Source organism: Pteropus medius, unplaced genomic scaffold, assembly GCF_902729225.1.
Source record: "Pteropus medius unplaced genomic scaffold, Ma_sr-lr_union100, whole genome shotgun sequence".
Classification (NCBI taxonomy): Eukaryota; Metazoa; Chordata; class Mammalia; order Chiroptera; family Pteropodidae; genus Pteropus; species Pteropus medius.
In genome coordinates this window covers 3,826,829-3,850,026 of record NW_024344370.1, presented here as the reverse complement: position 1 = coordinate 3,850,026, position 23,198 = coordinate 3,826,829, and the positions used below count along the sequence as shown (strand labels likewise).

At 33.2% G+C, this 23,198-nt stretch overlaps 1 protein-coding gene and 1 pseudogene across 2 annotated transcripts in view; one reads left to right on the top strand and one right to left on the bottom strand.

The window, feature by feature from the left end:
• Positions 1 to 22,726, top strand: part of SLC38A9 (solute carrier family 38 member 9) — a 54,105-nt gene extending 31,379 nt beyond the window's left edge. Inside the window, exons 10-14 of one of the 2 annotated variants that reach the window (XM_039869953.1) lie at positions 6,710 to 6,816; positions 14,907 to 15,020; positions 16,599 to 16,747; positions 20,445 to 20,534; positions 21,905 to 22,726. In XM_039869953.1, coding sequence (XP_039725887.1) covers positions 6,710 to 6,816; positions 14,907 to 15,020; positions 16,599 to 16,747; positions 20,445 to 20,534; positions 21,905 to 22,070 — 626 coding nt within the window. In that variant the 3' untranslated portion in view covers positions 22,071 to 22,726. The remainder of the gene's footprint in view (positions 1 to 6,709; positions 6,817 to 14,906; positions 15,021 to 16,598; positions 16,748 to 20,444; positions 20,535 to 21,904) is intronic. The other variant, XM_039869954.1, reaches the window with a different exon arrangement.
• LOC120608288 (40S ribosomal protein S20-like) lies at positions 11,191 to 11,724 on the bottom strand (annotated as a pseudogene).
• Positions 22,727 to 23,198: the final 472 nt, after the last annotated feature.

Below are 23,198 nucleotides of genomic sequence, written 5' to 3'. Positions count from 1 at the left end.
TTTTTTTTTAACTTAATATGAATGGAATAAATCGTACACATTATTTTCTGTCTAGCTTCTTTTTATCAGCATTGTGTTGTAATAATGATCCATATCATTGTTTGTACTTGTACTTCATTCATTTTCATTGGTATTTCATTGTGTAACTATACCACAATTTGTTTACCTTTTACTGTTAAGGTACATTTGAATAGTCTCCCGTTTTTATTATTATGTTTATCACAGCACTCTTTATTCTCATACATATCTTTTAGTGAGCTTTCTCATATGTATAAATCTAGGCGTGGAATTGCTAGGTCAAAGGATATGAATGTATTCTACTTTAGTAGATATTGCCAAACAGCTTTCCAAAATGGTTGTACCAATTTACATTTCTACTTGCAGTTGAGTTTACTAGTTGCCCACATCTTCACCAACATTTGTATTTTCTATCTTTTTAATCTAGCCTTTCTGGTGGGTATGTAGTAGTATCATGGTTAATTCACATTTCTCTGATGGCTAATAAAGTTAGCACCTTTATATGTGTTCATTGGCTATTTGGATTACCTCCTTTGTCAAGTGCCTCTTTAAGTCTTTTGTCTATTTTTCTATTTTTTATTGATTTATAAGCATTCCTTATTCATTCTAGATACACATCCTTAGTCAGATTAATGTATTACAATTATCTCCTCCCCCTCTGTTTACTTCCTTTCTTAATATGCCTTCTCAAAGGAATAAAGTAGGCAGCTTGAAAATTATCAGAAATTTGGTGCTTCTTTAAAACCACTTTGTCAAAGAATCTGTCTTCTTTAATTTACTATGCAGTGATCATTGTGTAAATGTCTGGGTTCTTTATAAAGGCATATTTTCCATAAAAAAAATTTACATGTATGTTCACAGCAGCATTATTTGTTTATAATAGCCAAAAAGTGGAAACAGCCCAATGTCCATCACTGATGAATGCATGAATAAATATGGTATATCTATAAAAAAAGAATATTATTTGGCAATAGAAAGGAATAAAGTACTGCGGTGATGGTTGCACAACTCTGAATATACTAAAAATTATTTGTATACTTTAAATGGGTGAGATGTAAGTGAATTATATTTCAAAAAAGCTATAAAAAAAGAATCTCATGTTTTCAAGAAATTTACTCAAAAGGATAGTTTTTGTTAATTGTGAAAAAGTTGGATATTTACTCACTCTAATTTGATAAGTTAAAAAACAAGAGTAGTATCACCTGCCTTAGTTAGAAAATGATCCATTAACAAGTTGCTTTATTAGGCATTTATAATAATAGAGGCTGATCTCTGAGAGACAGGAAAGGTCAGCTAAATTGACGAGCGCTTATAGAAAACTAATAGATCTTGGCAAAAAGCATAATTGTTCTGAAGAACATTTTAAAGTAGAATTTGACCACTTCCATGGTTGAGAGTCCTTTATTCTGAAAATAAATGAATGCCTCAGATTATGGGCCATACATTGTGAAAAAAGACATGGCTCACTGCCCTACAGCTGAACAGTAAGACCAATTCATGAGTTAATGATCATAATACAAAGGTACACAAGAGCCATAGTACTATAGAGGAGTTGCATGTAAGAATTTGGAGTCAGAGAGAGGTTCTCAATAGAAAATGTTTTAAGGGTCAAAAGCAATTCTTTAAATGAAGAATTGGAGGAAGGGGTGTATGCCAGGTCAAGGGAATAACATGTTCGAGCAACAGTGAAGGCCTGAGATAACATGACCCAGTTAGGAAATTACAAGAATTAAATAGCTAGAGTGAAAGAATACTTGCTAGGGAAGTGATAGGAGATAGGGATAGAGGCAAAGGCCATATCATGAAGACCTTTCTATTTTAAGCTAAAAATAACTGACTGGCTATGAGACTCTCCTTCCCCCTTATTTGGGGTTGGCTGATCTAGGAGATAGGCGTCTATGCCTCCAAAAGGTCAGTAGATTTGCATTTCTCTGATGGTTAGTGATGTTGACCATTTGTATGTGCCTGTTGGCCATTTGTATGTCTTCAGAAAATTATCTATTTAGTTCCTCTGTCCAGTTTTTAATCGAATTGTTTATTGTTTTGCTGTTGAGTTGTATGAATTATTTATATATTTTGGATATTAACCCCTTATCAGATATATGATTTGTGAACATTTTCTCCCCTTCTATAGGTTGCCTTTTTGTTTCATTAATGGTTTCCTTTGCTATGAAGAAGGCTTTTAGTTTGATTTATTTATTTTTGCTTTTGTTACCTTTGCTTTTGGTGCCAATTTAAAAAAAAAAAAAATCACTGCCTAGACTGATACCAAGGAGCTTACCTTTTATACTTGCTTCTAGGACTCTTATGCTTTTAGGTCTCAGAGCCAATTCTTAATTTACTTTGAGTAGATTTTTATATATGGTGTAAGTTAGGGGTCCAGTTTTATTTTTTTGCATGTCACTATCCAGTTTTCCCAACGCCATTTATTGAAGACACTGTCATTTCCCCATATATATTCTTGGCTCCTTTGTCATAAATTAATTGACCATATGTGCCATATATGAGTTTATATCTGGGCACTCTGTTGCGTTCCATTGATCTATGGGTGTGTGTGTGTGTGTGTGTGTGTGTGTGTGTGTGTGTGTGTGTGTTGCCGGGTACCTGTTTTGATTACCATAGCTTTATAATATAGTTTGAAATCAGAAAATGCTAGATCTCCAGATCTCCAGCTTTGTTCATCTTTCTCAACATTGCTTTGACTATTATGTTCTTTTGTGATTTCATACACATTTTAGGATTGTTCTATTTCTGTGAAAAATACCATTGGAATTTTGATAGAGATTTCATTGAATCTTTAGATTGCTTTGGGTAATATGGACATTTTATCAATTAATTATGGATTAATTCTTTTAATCCATCATCATGGAATATCTTTGCATGTATTTGTGTCTTCTTTAATTTCTTTGATCATTGTCTTATAGTTTTCAGTGTACAGATCTTTAACCTCCTTGGTTAAATCTGTTCCTAAGTATTCTTTTTGATGCTATCATAAATGAAATTTTCTTAATTTCTCTTTCTGAGCAGTTCATTGTTGCTGTATGGAAATGGGACAGATTTCTTGTATATTGATTTTGCATCCTGCAACATCACTGAATTTATTTACTAGTTCTAACAATTTTTTGGTGGAGTCTTTTGTCTTTCTTATATATAATATCATGTCATCTGCAAAGAGAGGCAGTTTTACTTCTTTTTTTCCTATTTGGATGTCTTTTATTTCTCTGGCTTGCCAAATTGCTTTGGATAGGACTGTTGAATAAAACTGGTGAGAATGGATATCCTTGTCTTGTTCCTGATCTTAGAGAAAAAGCTTTCAGCTTTTCACTGTTGCTTATATTGTTTGCCGTGGGTTTGTCGTATATGGCCTTTATTATGTTAATGTATGTTCCCTAAATACCCAGTTTGTTGAGAGCTTTTATCATAAGTAGATGTTGAAATTCATAAAATTCTTTTTTCTGCATCTATTTAGATGATCATATGATTTTTATCCTTCATTTTGTTAATGTGGTATATCACGTTGATTGATTTGCACATGTTGAACCATCTTTGCATCCCTGGAATAAATCCCACTTGATCATGATATATGATCCTTTTAGTATATTGTTGAATTCTGTTTGCTAATATTTTGTTGAGGTTTTTTTGCATCTATGTTCATCAGGGATATTGGCCTATAATTTTCTTTTCTTGCAATGTCCTTGACTGAATTTGGTATCACAGTAATACTGGCCTCATAAAATAATATTGGAATTGTTTCCTCCTCTTCTATTTTTCAGAGAGTTTGAGCAGAATTAGTATTAATCCTTCTTTAAATGTTTGGTAGAATTCACCAGTGGAGCTCTCTGGTCCTGCCTGGACTTTTCTTTATTGGGAGATTTTTATTACTGATTCAGTCTCCTTAGTAATTGATCTAGTAACTGGTCTGTCCAGATTTACTATTTCTTCATGATTCAGTCTTGGTAGGTTATATGTTTCTAGTTATTTATCCATTTCTTCCAGGTTGTCCAGTTTGTTGATATATAATTGTTCACAATAGTCTTTTATGATCCTTTGTATTTCTGTGGTATTAGCTGTGTTGTTTCTTACTTATAATTTTACTTATTTGAGTCCTCTCTCTTTTTTTCTTGGTTAATTGAGCTAAAGGTTTGTCAATTTTATCTTTTCAAAGAACCAGCTCTTAGTTTCATTGATCTTTTTTTATTGTCTTTTTTGTCTCGATTTCATTTAGTTTTACTCTGATCTTTGTTATTTCCTTCCTTTTACTACTTTGGGCTTGGTTTGCTTTTTTTTTCTAGTTTCTTTGTTGTTCATTTGAGGTTGTTCTTTTTTCTTAACGTAGGCATTTATTGCTATAAACTTCCTTCATAGAACTTAAGTTTTGCTATGTTGTGTTTCCATTTTCATTTGTCTCAAGATATTTATTGATTTCCCCTTTGACTTGGTTAGTAGCATGTTGTTTAATTTCTATATATTTGTGAATTTTCCAGTTTTCTTGTAATTGATTTCTAGTTTTGTACCATTGTGGCTGGAAAAGATGTTGTATATGATTTCGATCTTAAATTATTAAGACTTGTCTTGTGACCTAACATATGATCTATCCTAGAGAATGTTTCATGTATACTTTAGAAAAATGTGCATTCTGGTGCTGTTGGATGCACTATTCTGACAATGTCCAATGTTTCCTTACTGATTTTCTGTCTGGATAATTTATCCACTCTTACAAATGTGGTGTTGAAGTCCCCTACTATTATTGTGTTGATATCTATTTCTTCCTTTAGATCTGTTAATATTTGCTTTATATATTTAAGTGTTCCCATGTTGAAAGCATAAGTTTTTACAAATGTTATATCCTCTTGATGAATTGATCCCTTTATCATTATATAATGACTTTCTTTGTCTCTTGTTACAATCTTGGGCTTAAAGTCTATTTTGTCTGATATAAGTAGAGCCCTGCATTTTTTTTTTTTTTTGCCTTCCATTTGCATGGAATATCTTTTCCATCTCTTCACTATCAGTCTATGTGTATTCTTAAAGCTGAATTAAGTTTCTTGTAGGCAGCATCTAGTTGGGTCTTGTAATTTTTTCCATTCAGCCACTCTGTGTCTTTTGATTGGAGAATTTAGTCCATTTACAGTTGAAGTAATTATTGATAGGTATGGATTTACCATTGCCATTTCGTTAATTGATTCCTGGTTGTTTTGTAATTCCTTTCTTGTGTTCTCCCTTTGTGATTTGATGACTTCTAATTCTTACTAAAGAGTGTTCCAGTTGTTTTTTTTTGCAAAGACTATCTGCAAATAATGTCATATGTAAATAATAATGTTATCATCTTTCCAAAATTGGTGCCTCTATTATAATTATGTAATTATAATGCTGACTGTGGATCTAAAGTAATCCGTCTTTTTCTTGTTAAGAAAATATCCTTCTAGTCTCAATTTATTAAGAGGTTTTTATAAAAGTAAAAACAGAAGTGGGACTTGCCTCCACATTTTATTTTGTTGCTGAGATGTATAAATGTAAAATATTATAGACAGAAAAGGGGAGACTTTTCCTAAGAAAGATAACACTTTGAATTGCTTCACAGATAAAAATTCAGATAAAAGCTAATAGACAAACAAAAAACTTGATGGAAAACAAAAGTATATAATTTTTTTGATCTTCTGATTTCTTTTAGAGCTAGTGCTTGATTCTTAGTTGTTCTCACTTCTTTTCCTAAAATATTATGGCAAAAAGGCAGTGGGCTTCATTTTCTCATTTCTGCTTTTTATACTAAGGAATCCTCTGGGATGGGTTGTTCTCTACTTTATCACCTATTTCATCTAGATCCATCATCGTTTCCAAGTAAATCATGGTTTTAGTCTACATAAAAGCAATTTTTAAAATTTTTATATTAGCAGACCTCAAGACATAATTTGGCAGTGCTTATAAGTATATATTACTTTATTATTCTTATTTCAAAGTAATTTTATGTTTTTTGCAAAAAATTTAGAGAATATAGGTAACTGGTTGATTTAAAATAAATTCCAGTGGTTAGCCAGAGATAACCAATTTACACTTTTGGATATTCCTTCAGTTTTTTCTTTTCATACACATACATACTTTAAAAAATAAAAATAAAACCATACTATACATAATATATGAATCATGAACATTTGCAAGAGCATAAAATCTTTCTCTGGAGCATAATTCTTACATAACTTACTGTATACCACTGAGCAACTGTATCATAGTTTATCCATTCCCCTCAATATAGACATTTAAGTTATGTACAGTATTTTTAAGCAATGCTTTTTAACATTGCCATTAAAAAATGTTAAATTGCTAATTCTCCTTTCCCTAATTCTTTTTTTAAAGGTATTTTTCTGGCAAATTCTAGTATTAGAAGACAAGAAATTTTAGAGTCAGACAGACCCTGAATTTGAATCCTGCTCTGCCACATACTAGTAAAGTGGCCTCAAACAGGAATAACTAATGTAAAGTACCCTCACAGAATAGTCATTTCTTGATTCCTTTTCTTTCTCTTTTCAAGTACTGTGCTCAAGTATAATGCTAGCCTTGAAGAACTTTGTAAAGACATTTTAATATTTTTCCCTGGACCAAACAGAGGCAACAGGTTTTTAGTCATCAGCTTTTGGCTACTAATATTCATTGTCAATTTTAATGGGTTTTTTTTTCCCTTCTCTTTTTCTCCTAGAAATAAGATTTCAGTTTCCACAGCTGACTGGAGTGCTTACCCTTGCTTTCTTTATTCATAATTGTATTATCACACTCTTAAAGAACAACAAGAACCAAGAAAACAATGTGAGTAATTACCTTGAGGAAATGATTTTCCTTACTGGACCGTAATTTTTAAATTTAAACCATAGAGCAGTGGTCATCAAACTTTTTCTGTAAAGGTTCTGATGATAAGTATTTTAGGCCTTGCAGGCTACATGGTCTTTGTTACAACTACCCAACTCTGCTGTTATGGCATAAGGTAGCCATAGACGATGTGTAAACAAATGGTTGTGGCTATTTTTCAAGAAAACTTTACCAAAACAAACAGTTGGTCAGATTTCACCTATAGGCCATAGTTTGCCAATCCCTGCTGTAGAGCAATCACTAAAAAAATAAAGAGGCGTGTGAATAGCCAATAGTGGTGATAAAATCTTTAAAAATATCTAAGTGAGCTAAAAAGACAGGAAAAAGAAAAAGAATAGATGGGACAAATAGAAAACAAATAGCAAGATAATAGATTTAAACCCAGTAATATTGACAACTACTTAATTTCAAAATGATCTAAATAATGCAATTAAAAGATAGGGATTGTCAGACTGATTAATAAAAAAAAAAAAACCTAACCATATACTATCTACAGGAAACTTACTTTCAATATAAAGATAATACCATAAAGGCACTAAATATAAGAAAGGTAGAGTGGCTGTTTTAATGTCATACTAAACTTCAAAATGAGGAGTATCGCCAAGATAAAGGGGAACATTATTACATAATGACTTTTAGGGATCAATTCATCAAGAAGACATAATAATTCTAAATATGTGCACCCAAATGACAGAGGTTCTAAATAAATGAAGCAGCAGCTGTCAAAACTGAAAAGAGAAGTAAATAAATTCACAATTATAATCGAAGATTTCATGACCTCTCCCTTAATAATGATAGAACAAATAGAAAATAAGTAAGAATATAGAAAACATGAAAAACTATAACCTACTTGATCTAATTGGCATTAATAAAAGTCTTCTCTCAAACAGCAGAATGCATATTCTTTTCAAATGCACATGGAACATTTACCAAGATAGACCATTTGCAGAGTCATTGAACAAGTCTCAATAAATATAAGAGGATTGAAATCATACCAAATGTTTCTTTGGCCACAGTGAAGTTAGAAATCAATAATGAAAGAAATTTGGAAAATTGACAAACATGTGGAAATTAAACAACTTATTCCTAAATAACCAATGGACCAAAGAAGAAATTACAAGAAAAAATAGAAAATACTGTGAGATTGCTGAAAATGAAGACAACATAACAAAACTAATAGGATGCAGCTAAAGCAGTGCTTGGGGGGAAATTTATAGCTACATTAAACAAGAAGAAAGGTCTTAAATCAATAATCTAATCTTCTACCTTAACATACTGGAAAAAGAAGAGCAAACTAAACCCAAAGCAAGCAGAAGTTAACCAGTTACTTGTGACCTTGTCTGCAGATTTTGAACTCAATTTGATAGCATCTAACCATGTAACCAAAAATTATGATGAAGTTCTAATAGAGGTCTATACAATTGTTACTGAAATACCAAAAAAGAAAGAGTTTGCTGTGCCTGGGGATTCTGAGAAGATTTCAAGTAATGTTTGGCAGAGTCATTAAGAAGGCAAAAATCTTTCTAAGTGGAAGGAAGTTAGCTCTCAAATTAGGGCAAGAATATAGGTCAGGCTCTTTTATTTTCATTTTTTCTGTTACCTGGTAACATTCATGTGACATATTACCTGTGAATGAAGTTGGAATCGAGTAAATCTGCATTTACCAAATTTCCTAACTTGGTGACCTTCAAATTTTATTTTCTTCCTATGAAATAGTAGTATTATTTGACACAGGCCTCTCAGGGTTTTAATCATAATTAAATATTACAAAGTAGGAAAAGTGTTTAACATGATCTCACGTATAGTAGAGGCTGGACTTTCTTAGTTTTATCTATTACCCTTTCTCTCCTGACACTTAGACTGTGGATCTTTCTGTTAACAGGAGAGACTGTCTTCCCCTTCAGATTCTTTCTAGTGCCTTTAAACTTATCACAATGAGAACATATTAACTCTTCTCCAACATTTCTTCCTATGATGTTAATAAGTTAGTTAGATTCCCAGGAAAATCCATAATTGAACCACCTCAATTCTTCCTCTCTCTTCTCTCATCACCACACTAGGTTTTCATGTTAAAACTAGCTTCTCATGGTAATATAAGAAAGCCATGTGTAGAATTTTGTTTCATTGTTTTATAAGGTCTATAATTTGGATATTCTTCTTTAAAGTGCTCACCATACTTTATAGAAAGGCTATAGAGAGATATTTTCTCTGTGTTCAAGTCTAGGGAAAAGTTTCTCAATGAATTTATTCTTATTATTTGATAATAAGGGTTATATAACTCTTTTTGTTTCTTTCTGCCATGACATTTGGAAAACTTAAGGATTGAGTTCTCTTATCATTTGCAACACTTTTTCTAAGGCAAAAATGTGTTTTTAGAGTTTGTATCTTCCCTCCCACTTTAGATTTGGTTTTTATCTTAGAAATGTTTAGTCTTTTTATTTTTTTTAAATTTATTTATTTAAATTAGTTTCCAGTATACAGTACAATAGTTAGAAATCTACATAGTTCATAAAACAATCCGCCCAATTGCTCCTAGCATCATATTAATGCTAACTGCATTCCCTCTGCCATGCTCCCCATTCCCGTGCCCAACTATCAACTACTAATTTGTACTTCTTTAACCCTTCGCTCCATTCTCCCATCCCCCAAACTTCCCTCCCCTTTTTCTGTCACCAAATTGTCTACTATAAGAAATGTTTAGTCTTATTGTACTTATATTTTTGCCATCAACAGTTTTAAATCTTTTGAGAAAATAGGAAGAAAATGTCACTTATCCTAGATAAACATTTGGAACTTTAGGCTATAAAGGGAAACTGAGGATATGCTTACTGTCCTTTATTTTTAAATCCTTCTCTCCTCCTTCACAAATTCTCTGACTCATTGCCACTTGAACTAAGCTGTCTACTTCAAGTTTTAGGAAGTTTAGAGAGATATATGAAAAATATCTATTTCATCTTCACAGGGATAGTTATATGTCATTAATAGTGTATACTTTGGTACCAACTAAGTAACCTGTTTATCCTAATCAACTGCTCTCATATGCCAACTTAGACCAAATACCCTAGAAACCCATTTTATGAAGAAGGATTCTCATGCAGTGGATCATTCTATCCATGAGGCTGGGCTTCTCAAACTTTACCACCAAAGTCTCTTTAACAACAGAGGAGAACCCCTTGTATACCTGGGAATCTGGGAGCGAACAACACAATTTTAATGAAGTCTCATATTTTATCTTAAACACTCATGTATATTTTTATTGTACTCGTGATTTGTCTTACTAGAAATAGTCTTAAAATGATGAGTTAAATTACAGGCAGTCCTCATTTTGAACAGTTCCTATATGCATGAATTTTAATGACTATGGTTTAGTTAAATTACATCAGTTCCCCCTAACAACATGGTTCAAATTTCAGTCACGACAGGATTGGAACTATGAGTATTTGCATTAAGTAGTAGCTACCAGCCCTTCAGTTCACAAATCACTACATAAATAACAGATGCACATCCCAATTAGTTAGTAATCCTGTCACTTCCTTCAAAGTCTGTCAGTGATTGGTCACTATGCATCTGTTATTTACTTAACACTCAGACTGAAAAGTGGATGGTTGAGTTGCTTCCTTGTCTCCCAGTGGTAAGCGCATGTGATATGTATAAAAATGGAGAATTGAAAGAGGGAATTGACAAAGGTGAAAGTGCAACAATAAAATAAAGAGTGATAACACTGGAAATGAAACTTTAATCAAACAAATGGAATCATAAAAGAAATATCTGATTGTGGAAATGTTGACACTGCTGCCATTTGAGAGACTAGATGTACATCCAGAAGAACTTAGGGAAGGTGAAGTTATCAACATGAACAAGGAAGGTGGTTGTGATGAAAACAATGAAGATGTTTCAGAGGAAGTGACACTGAAACTTCCCGCTAAAGTTCCCATTGAAAGAATTCTCAGAGATACTTCACATTGAAAGCACAAAGGATGAAATGTTGGAAGCTGATGCAGACTTAAAAGAAATGAATATGACAGTTTACCAAGGCATGAAAAAGATGCTTGCTCTAAATTATAATTATGCCATGGCGGGGGAAACAGTCCAAACTACTCTGTAAGTTTTGACAAAGAAATAAAACAGTTTAATGCTCAATGTTTCTGGTGTTTTATATTAATATACTAAATAAGTATCAAGTTTACTGTTTGTTTTAATTTTCTTACACATTTGTAACTGACAGTTTTTAATGTTTTGACAAATATTGGTAAAGATCACAGAACAATCATAATTTTTCCCATTGATTATTATGATTGTGTTGCAGTCATTTTTTTAACACTTGGTAATCAGTTTATTAAAATAGTTTATATAAGCATCTGCAATGGTGACTTCAACCACTTAATAGTGATGGAAATGATCTGCTTAATCTCTGAAGAACTGTGCATGTCATTGAGTGGCTTGTGGATCTTCATCTGGAACCAACTTTGGAAAATCTTAGTGTCTTAGAACTTTCACCACAAGGAGTTTTTCTCATAGTGGCTCTCAAAGTCTTGGTAGGCATCCGTACTGGTCCTTTCACTTTGGGTGGCAAGTTGAGATTTATTTCCTTAGTGTCTCTGATCAAATCAGCACACCCCTTCTCCAGGGAATTTTACCTTGTGGCTGTTTAGGATGATCTTATTTGGTGAATGGCCACCTCTGGTTTTATGGGTGTCTTTCCAGTATCCGTAAGCCATGGCTGCGGTGCAAACAGCCCTGAGGCAGAAGTGGAGCAGGGGCGGGAGAGCTGCAGCTGCAACCACATCTTCCTCAAAGAGATGTCCAAGCATTTTTAGTCTCATACTCCCATGCAAAGAGAGGACTGTTTGTGTTTAAGTTTTGCTCCCTAAAATTCTTAAATAGAAATGCTTTTCTGGCAGGAGAGAGAATTGATCTGATTCACACATTGAAATGCTTTATATCTTAATTTGTTGTTTACTTTTTGCATCTTCATATGAATCTGTGTAGTTTACTTGGCTATACATCAGCAGAAGTTTTATGTAAATGTTCAGAGTAGGTCTGTGTGGTCAGTTTCTGTCATTTTTGTTAGTTAATGCTCCACTGGGTAGTTTTTTCACTATGAATGGTATGTGGAACAAATTATAAATCATATTTGAGAAATAGAACGTGCTCCCAGACCCACTTGTGCCCCATTGTAAACCCAGTCCTCTTTCTGTTGGCGTTGTTCCTGTCATTAGTTCGCTACCAGCCCTGCCAGCCATTGCTTATTCATGAGGCAGAGTAGGTTACCTTGTTAATGTATAGGATTCTTGACACATTACCAGTTCATATTGTCACTTGTGCCTCTTTTTAAATATATATTTTTACATTGAGCCTCATTTTGTAAAAGATAGCTTTTTCTAACATTTTTCCATTAAACGAGCTTTTAAGAGGCTCTGTGCCCTGGCCTAGTACAGTGATGGCTTCTGTTCAAGCTAGAGAATAGCAAAACCCACATGTGTGCATGCTATTCATAGGTGGCATATTTCCCAGGATCGTGCTAAACCTCAGCTGCTTTTGTATTAAAACAGCATTTCTATTCATTAGAGTATTTTCAGACAAAAACAGATATGCAATTCTTGCCCTATTTCTACTGAATGTACATTTGGACTACTGTGAAGTAGAACTTTTCTTATTTTAGTATTTCTCTTACATCTATATGTGTACTTGATTGTATCCTTTGTTATTTATAACTTGTTACCTCTCTTTTATTGTTTTCTTGATTGTTGTCTATTAACAGACACAAATGAATTAGAGACTAGTCAGTTCTCCATCATAGTAGCTAAGGGCATTGAATTTGGAGCCAGAAAGACTTTGGTTTGAATATTGACTTCACCAGCTACTCACTTTGTAACCATGAACAAGTTTTGTAACTTGTTGCACTAGTTCACTCATCTATAAAATGGAGAAAAAACTTGCACCTACATTAAATGAGATAATCCATGTACTGTGTTTAGCAAGGAGCCTAGCACTTAGAAGCATCCACTAATTGTAGCCAATGTAGTTATTATTTTTTATCTACATTTACTGAGTTCCTACTGTGTGCCAGGCATTGCCTAAGTATTGGGATATAAGGATAAAAAAAGACACAGCCAGGGTCTTCAGAAATCGCATAGTCTAGTGGTATAGACCAATTTAAACATAGAATAATTAAAATACCAATATAACAAAGAACTATTAACCATGGCTACTTTATGGGTGTCAAGAGACTTTTTTTTCCACTTGAGATTCTTTGTGTCATGAATATGGATTACCTTTATAATAAAAATTAATGATAATTGTCATGCTGTATTTGAGATATGTATACGGCGCTATAAGAACAGGGAAACCCTGTTATATTGTGAAACCCTTACATCTTAGACCGTTCATCTTCATCAGAGTTTTCCCCAAAGTTTGTTAAGGTACACATCTTTGCAGGAAGCCTGACCAAAATAACGTGGTGATCAGGTAGTATACAATTTAAAGACTGTCCATAAAATGGTAATTTTCCCTTTTTATATATAACTGTCTCTGACACAACTGTTTTAGCCTCCAAAATTTTATATTTTACAAGATTACCTTGTTCTTGAGTGGCATTGAGAAGGTTGCGGGGAGAATGACTTTGAAACATAGTTGGAGATTACTACCCTTTGATATGAAAATTAGAGTTGCCTGGTTCATTTCTGTTCATCCTACACAAGACAATGGGCAACCTTAGGGGTGACTGAAGTCTTGTCTGAGATGGGCCCTAGAGCTTCATGAATTAAAGAGGAAAACTTTGAAACTCCCATGGAGGTTGGTCAGCCTCTTCTTCCTCAGCCCTAAATAATTAGAAGCTCTTGCATAATTCAGGTTCCTATAGCTCCATAGGTCTACCCATCATTAATTAAGGACTCTACGGTTTGTTTTCAGGCTAATTGTCAACTTAGACCTGATTTTAGGATTTCTCATAGCTTGTTACTTGCTTTTTAAATGAATTTATCAACACTCAAGTTTATAACTCTCTGCTATTGCTTTAGCCCATTTAAGGAGGGAAGTTGTCCAAAAAATCAGAAATAGCCCCTAATACCAAATGTCCAGTTTTCTTATTGTGTTATTAAACTAAAATAAAATTATATATAATTTCTTCTTATATGTTTTCTTAGCTTTCAAATAATTTGTGTTTAAAATGAAAAATGAATTGGCTTATTGCCATAATTTAGTTGTGCTGAATTGTTTGGCTGTAACTTTAATGGTGATGGAGACCAGATTTGCGAACTGTGGGATCTGTTCTGTTTGGATCTGACAGCTGGCTGCATTAAATATCTTGGAGCTTTTTACTTTGCATGGGAATGATAGGTTCAGAGGGAGGGAACAGCAGTAGAAGAAAGCAATCCACTCTATTTAATGTTCTACATTTGTTTACTGATTCCATAATAACATTGTGCAGCTGTTTCAACAGCTGCCTTTTAATTTCCTTTTGTTTACTGTTTAGGTTTATTAAGCTTGTCTTTAATACCAACTTACTGTCTGTTCTTTAACTAGCTTTTCTTCTTTATTTAATATATTTTATTATGTACCAGTCTCTTTGGATGTAGGCATGCTTTGATGATTTAAGTTAATTTACTACAAGAAAAAATTTTGTAATTATGTAGGTCATACAGAAGGTGGCTTATTCTTTCTTGTTGTCCCTTAGCTTTATTGTTTTAGTTAAATATTTTATAAATTTGGTAAATAAATTACTTTTTGAAATTAAGTTAGAGTTTCAATCATGTTAAACCACCATTTATGTTAATTTCCTAAGTCTACCAATAGGTAGCTTAGTCTACATACTCCAGAATATTCTAAAAAAAAAAAAAAAAAGACTAATTGTAAAGTGTGTAAATTTTGTTTCAATTTTTTTCTGTGAAAAATGGGATACCTAGAAGCTACATACACACACACAGAGCAAATAGGTAAATCTTGTATTGTCAGTCTTCTTATTTAGCCTATTCAGGCAGACTTACTATAAATTTATTCAGTATTGTGAGAATTTTATTCCCTATTTACAGGTGAGGGACTTGTCCATTGCTTACATGTTGGTGACATTAACTTATCTCTATATTGGAATCCTGGTTTTTGCTTCATTTCCTTCACCACCATTACCCAAGGACTGTATAGAACAGGTAAGGCACATGTATCCTCTCTGTGTCATTGTCTCCACCCTCATATTGGCAGAGCAGGCATGGAGATACCGTAGCAAGATATAATAGCAGACAGGACCAGATCTGAATAACTTCTCTACTTTTTATTCTACATGTGGGAATTTAGGCACCTTCCCCATGCTTTCTGAACTTCAGTTTCCTCTTCCATTTAGTAGAATAGATTTTTAGATGGACTCTCTGAGAAAACCTACCTCATGCTGTCACCTTGGGATACTCAAATGAATGATTCCTATTATATATATAGTATATCTCTCTGTGTGGATTTGTGTTCCTTTGTGTTCATTTTCACTAATAGTAGTCATGAAATTATAAAACCTCTGCAGATAATACGTTCAACTCCCTTATTTTTCAAAGCCCAGATCTATGAATGTCCTGTATAAACTAGCATCTCAGTTCAACAGTTTCTAATGACAGGTCTAACATCCACTTTGGTACTGCATGGCAGATAGCAAAACAAAGATAGTCTATTCAGCTGTTAAAAAAGACAAAGAGAGAGACAGAATAAAAGAAACTGTTTTCTTTTACTAAAAGGTTGCTATAAGTAATATTTTCTTTGATTTGACCCATCATAAACTTAGGTATGGTACAGTCTGTAGTTGAATGTGACTGTAGAATTTTTCACAAAAAATAGCATTTCACAGGTGTCTTTCTTTCTGGTCAGAAAGAAATTTCTCTTAGAGTAGAATATACAATATGATTTATTACAGATGAATTATAAATATTATTTCAGCATAATACCTTTAATAATGTTCTCATCTTTGTAAGAGAAGTGGGTTTGGTTACTGCTGTTATGATAGCTTGAAATGTTCTTCTCTTGATGTCCTTGATTCCAGAACTATTTTGGCAACCAATCATTTGCTGAAAATTTCCCTGATGTGAACAATCCCATATAAAGCCACTCCCTTGGGAATAGGAATATCTGTGGTATTCATACTTGAAAGGGAGGTGGAGTGGGGAATGGGTGATTATTGTTTTAGATGCCAAACTAAAAAGGAGAAAAGAATCATGAAAAGAAATAGAAATAAATCCTTTTCTATTTAGTGAGAGACTGTAAATAATGTAAATAAAACTGATACTAGGTAACAGATATACTCTCACTTCGTTCTGTAATTTTGACTTTGAAAGTGCTGCAGGGCTTCAGTAGAGAGAAAGCAAGAGAGCTAGTGAGGATGAAATAACATTGAGCTAAATCAGCCATTTAAATATATTGAAACAAATTTATGCTTGAACCTTATAAAGTGGTGCTTCTTAAACTAGCTATGGTGAAGGGCAGAGTGTTCTTTGTCATTGTTTTAAAGTCAAATCAATTATAGGCCGATACTTCTGTAAAATAGAATAAAAGTATGGCAATGTCACATTTCTATAAAAGTTTCTAAACACTTACTTTCAATTTCTATACTTGGCTCATTGAACAATAATAGTTAACAGTTCCTGGACAGGCAGCAGGCCACAAACTACAATTTGAGTGGCACTTATGTTATAAATCTGTATATATTAGATTCAATTTTTAACATTACTTCATTTTCTTTCTTGGATTAGAATTTTTTAGACAACTTTCCGAGCAGTGACATCCTGTCCTTCATTGCAAGGATATTCCTGCTATTCCAGATGATGACCGTCTACCCACTCCTAGGCTATTTGGCTCGTGTCCAGCTATTGGGCCACATCTTCGGTGACGTTTATCCTAGGTAAGGGCTCTTCTCTTGACCAGCAAGATGTGCCAAGCAACAAATGACTGTGCAAACAGGTCAGTTTAAAATGTGACTGATCCTTTTGCTATAAAAATTTGCCTAATGTAATGGTTGCTAAGGATAGAACATTAGTGTCCTTTTCCCTGAAGAGCTTTAAAAATAGAAGACACTGCCTTGTCCGGAATGATTTAAAGTCAGTTCCTTCCAGTATAGTTATATTAGGTCTAATACCAGTTATATTTATCTTATGATTTATTTGCTATTAATCTACACATTGCCAAAAAGTTAATAATATATTGTGTTAGCAGTGTATGGCTAATGAGAATAAACTCTTCTATTTTAATTATTAGTTATTGATATTTCCTTATATATTAATATTCACGTACTTTTACATAAATGATAGTTGTTTATAATTGAAGGTAAGATACATAACAAGTTTAAATTCTTACTTATTTCTGTAACTACTGCTGTAATTTTTAACCTCTGATTGATGATGGAGGAGCTGTGAGTCCTTTTGAAAATCTATTCAAAATTAGTCACCTTCATCCAAGAGAAATGTCTATAAGCTGCTTTAGCATTTTCCTGAAACTTCCTTGTGGACCCCTGATTAACTCCTACTCTTACATTCAGTTTTATTTTAGATTCATCCTAATAAAAAGTACCTAGTCCTTACCTATTTTATTGGGAGTAAATGATCTTAAATGAAGAAAACTTTTGGATACAATTTGAAAAAACTTACATTTTCAGTAACCAACAAACAAGTGGTCTTAATCACTCTGGTTTGAAGTGAACAGATGCAGTCTGTCCCCCATTAAATAAATAATTAGTTATCAATATGTTGGTTTAAAAGCCATAAACTTTTAAAAACATAAGTCAATATTTAGCAGGTTTTTAGCACTGACCATAGCAGGAGCTACGGCGTTGGCGTTGCTCATCTGGAAGATTGGATTTCAGTAAATATAAGATGCCTGTCGTGTTTATATTCTGTGCTGTAGTTACGTTCACCAAAATAAAATGGATACAGTGAAGTCATAGATGAAAAAATATTCTAGGTAAATGCATTATTTCAGTTTTCTGCCATTATTTTGCATAATGTTGGCTGTTAGAATGTTTTTTCCACTTGGAAAAAGTCTGGAATTTCCCTTGTGTTCACATTACATTTCTTCCCCTACCACTAAGAACACTCTATCATTTATCCTACAGTTACAAGTATTCCACAGACTATGTTCTTTGGAGCATACTTTTTGGCCTCGGGACCCCTTTACACTTTTTAATATTGAGGATCCCCAAGAACTTTGGTTTATATACGTTGTATCTATCAATATTTAACATATAAAAAATTTAAACAGACTTTAAAAACTATATATTAATTTATTTAAAAGCAATAATAAAACCATTGCCTTTAATATAAATAACATGTTTACGAAGAATAACTCTCTCCCAAATAACTTTTGCTTTATATTTTCAAAACTCTTCAATGTCTGATTACCTAGTAGATAACTGGATTCTCCTATCTTCTTCTGCATTCAAACTGTTGCAATATGTTATTTTCATTTAAATATATGAAGAAAATACAGCCTCACATAGACAGGTAGTTAGAAAAAGGAGTACTCTTAGTAGCTTTTTCAGATAATTTAGATGTTCTTTGATACTATGCCCAACCTTGACAAGTGGTAGTTTCTTAAAAGTTAGTTGAATCTGAAACTCAGTTACATTAAAAAAAAAACCATTGCTCTATCTTACACTTTGGATTTTTTACCATGCTTGATTTTTGTAACATCATGTTTAGTCATTTGTAATATACTGGTTCACTGAGTTCTGCAGATCTTCCAAATGTTGACACACTTCATTATATGGTATCAGAACACGCATTGTTAATATCACCATCGACTTTATTAATAAAAGTCTTTAAATATTGGAAAACTCTCAAACTCAGAGTGGCAAATACAAGCTCTCCAAAAGTCTAATTTTGAGTTGAAAGCTCAAGTTTTATCATTGACAACACATACTACTAGTTGTTTTCCTTGAGATGACAAGTTCAAACCATTCATTTTCAAGAAAATGTCAAATACCCAAGACTGAAGGACCATATAGTTTGTCTGCTCTTCAGGTAAAAACAGTGTTCTTTGGGGCGAAGGGCTAGGTTGCTTTCTCACTCAGTTACGAGTGCTTTTCCTCAAGATAACCATCATACTTCGGTATGCAGCAGATGTACTTTATTATGTAGTCCTATTTGATCACACAGAACATTAAAAAGAAATGTGTTCCAGGCATGAGATTTAATACAACTAGTAATTTTTACTTCTTTATCAAGAACGATTTTTAATAAAACTTTTTTTAGAGTGTTTGGCATGAAAGAATACAGTCTAGAGAATACAGACAGGTGCTGCTACTACCTCTGTCCATGCTAAGGGGCCAGCAGTTTTGCCCACCATTGCATTTGCAAAGCAAGTAATGTCTTGTATGATTATTAAAATAATTTCGACCTCAGGAACTTCCTGAAGGAGTATTGGAGTATTTTCTAGGGTTTGTGGTTACACTTTAAGAACCACTACTTTGGAAAATACACAAAGTTGTTTGCTTTTACGATACAAAAATAACAAAAGCCCAACTAATGTTTCAAAGCTCTGAAGCAATTTTAAGGTTGGAGTTTCTGGATAAATGTAAGATCTGGAAGCTGAATATCTTTGTAATTCATCAAGATGTGAATGACTAACCACTTATTTGTGTAAAATATTTTTCTTATTTTTAATTCTCTTTGTAATCTTTATCTGGGATTGATTAACCTCTAATAACTTAGACTCAAGAGTTGCTTTCCTGTGTCAATTTAAGAATCATGCTTTTGGGAAATGGAGTTATTTCTTGAGCATCAGAGTTCATCTACATTATTTTTTGTGTGTCCAGATTGATTCCCAGACCTTGAATTGTTAACATTTCATTCAAGTATTTAGTAAATATTCTATTCATGGTAAATAGTGAATATCTTTAAGTGGCTGAATCTGAAAAATAAAAAATTGCCCATTTTGCCTGTTCCTTAATATAATTTATTTTTCTAATTATAAAGGCAAAATAAACACTTTCTAAAAATATTATATAATGTAGAAAATTTGTTAAATATAGAAAAGAAGAAAAATTACCCCAAATCCCAAATCTTAACACAATCACTACTGCCTTTTTGTGTATTTCCTTCTGATACATTTTTTAATGTTTTCAGATTTAGTATAGTAAAAATCTAACTAGCTTTTTTCCAACTTGCCTTGGTGGATTTTTACCATCAAGGTAATAATGATAAGTATTTTTAATAATTTTTAATATATTCCATGAATTATTACCTTGCTATATATCTGGAATACTTCTGTTCTGTAAATATTTATATGGTAATAGCTTTTTTTTTATTTGATTATTTTCTTAAGATGTTCCATGTGAAACTATGGATCAAAAAGTATGAACTCTGATACACATTACAAGTTTGCTCCTATAAAACTTAACCTATTTATATAAATGCACAAAATGGCAAGTGTCCCATCACCAGCATTGACTACTATTGTCACCTTTTATTTTTGCTGTGATTTTATTTTCAAGTTTAAGACATTCTCATTTTAAAGATGTTAATAATGAATTTTATTCTCGTGTTAATGGTTATAATTTGCCTGTTTTTTTTTTCTTTCCTCCAATCTGTCTCCTCAACTTGTAGTATTTTCCATGTGTTGATTCTTAATCTAATTATTGTGGGAGCTGGAGTGATCATGGCCTGTTTCTACCCAAACATAGGAGGAATCATAAGGTACTGTCTATAAGGGAACTGTGTTCCTTCATATAGTCATTTCATGCTTTTCCTGCTGCTGCTGCTGCTTCTCTGTTGTTGTTGTTGTTGTTGTTGTTGTTGTTTTAATTTAATTGTATGAAATTTCAGTGTTTAAAACCAGTAACATTCAAATATAGTTCCCTGGTATCAGTTAAGATGCTCATTATCTTTCATTTCTGCTTATTTCTAACTCTAGAAACTCTATTATCCCTTAGCTTTAGGCACCTATGTCTTTTTCTTTTTCTCATTATTTTCTAATGTATTCCTTTCTCCTTATCCAAAATAAAAAGTAATTTTTAATTTATAATATATAACTTCTTGGATATCTGGGAAGTCTCTTATATGTCAAGGCTATGTCCTAACTTTCTTAATCCATTTCTACTCAAGAACATATTTCAGTGTCAATTGTAGTCACAAAGTAAAAGTTTAGCTAAGAGTTTATAGCCCAGATGGCTCTTTCTTTGATATCCTTTTTCCAAAAACATTGGGATAGGTTGAGTAGATTGGAAATAAAGTTGTGACTTCAGATTCTCATGGAACACTGGGGTTCAGAATGATCTGATTTCTCATATTTAACCTATAGAAAACAGGGCCGAGTCACTTTTTTTGAAGAGCCTTACCTAAGCAAGAAACAAAAAGGGAGATTAAGTCTGATGCTTGTTGAATATGATGGACTTACAAGTTAAGTCCACTATCAAACCATTCCTCAAGAAAACTGAGGATAGGGAAAAGGAAGAGAAAGTGCAGGTTCCTCTGTGAGTCTCAGTTTAGGTATTTTTCTTATTATCTTTTGTAACTGTCCTCAATGCCAGAAAGGCGCTCATCTGTTCTCATTCTTAAGCAGATGCTAACAGTCCTTCAGAAACTCAGAATGCATAATTAGTTTATAAGAGATCAAAGATAGAAAGCCTATCTCCAGATGTTTCTGAGGAAGTAGCCACAATCACGGAGACTCAAGAACTATGGAGATTTGAGAGATGAATAAAAATCCCTTTGTTGAGAGCATTTGAGATCTTGCTTCCTGGCAAAGTCATCAATTTGACTTAAATAAAATCTTATAAAAATTTAAAAAAAAAATCTCTCTGTCAAGCAGATGCCATAAAAATGAACAGGAAATAATATTTTATATTAAATGAGCAAGTAAAATATTTTAAATTCAAATGCTTTAAGTCAATAACAAATGAATCAAAAATAATTTCATTATATCAAACTGAGGCAGATTTAAATTGTACTGTATTTACCTTAATTGTAAAGCAAGATGCAATTATAATATTGTTGATGAATATTATTCCTAAAACTTATCCCTAAAATTATAATGAATATTATCCCTAAAACTTTTTTTTTTGCAGATATTCAGGAGCAGCATGTGGCCTGGCCTTTGTATTCATATATCCATCTCTCACCTATATAATTTACCTCCACCAAGAAGAGCGTCTGACATGGCCCAAATTAATCTTTCACGTTTTCATCATCATTTTGGGCCTGGCTAACCTGATCAGTCAGTTTTTTATGTGAAATACTCAACTATCTTCTCAAGATCTTTCATGGTATTTTGAACTTTGACAACAGTTTCACATAAATTCACTTGTAAATATTGTTGATGTTGTAATTCTAAATTTTTTTCTAAGATAATTTGATAACAAGGGAAATAGTAATCCAATTTATAAATAAGTAATTTTGATTAGCATGGGGATGATCTTGGTCTCTAGCTTTTTCATATTTACTCACCTATTTATTTTCATTGTCTTTTCTGAGTAGAAATGTATGCTGTGTTTTGGTTTTAGATATATAAGATAGGTGGGTTTATTTTGGCTACAATAGATTCTCAGGGTGCCACACAGCAATGTATTGCCAGATCCTATTTCTGTTTTTTATGTCACTGTATTCACTTTCATTTTATTACTTGCTAGACCATTTTTGCAGTTTGCCCAAACCTTTACTGTTTGGGACAGTAAACCAAATACCTCATTTTTAAAAAGAAATCTCTATGACATCAGTGTTAATAGAGTTAATTTTTTAACTATGTCCTCAATCTCTATTCGAAAGAGAAAGAGAAAGAGAGGGGTTGGGGGGCCAGTGAGGAAAAGAGAAAGGAACCTTGTCAGTACAGGCCCCAAGGTCATGAAATTTATGCAAAATAAATGAACTAGAAGAGTTTTCTTGCTGTCTGACTTCTCTTTTGTTTCTAATCCAGTACCAGTGACTTAGGTCAAAATTCTAGTTCCCCCAGCCAGATTTTGCATAGGTACAGATATGATTTTCCCCATAGATGGATACGGGGCCATAGGGAGGCGGGGAGTCTTTTGCTTTCTGGATCCTTGAGCATTGCGTAGGATGCCATGACAGGACCAGTGGGGGAGAATGTAGGAAGCATGGCAGAGAAGGATACATGAGGCAGGGGAGAAGGAAGTGGAGAAGGGGCCAGGAAGAGTGAGGGGTAAAAGTGGTTTTATCACTACAGAAAAGGATTAATTCTGTCTGAGATATGACCTCCAGAAGGACATCAGCTCCCCCACCTCTCCCACCCTCCCACCCCGCCCCCACGCCCACTTCTGTAACTGGCAGGATAGAGGTTCAATTCGCACCCCTGTCCCCCAAACTCCTTGTATCTAAGAAAAGGATTAGGAAATCTGAATTATTGGA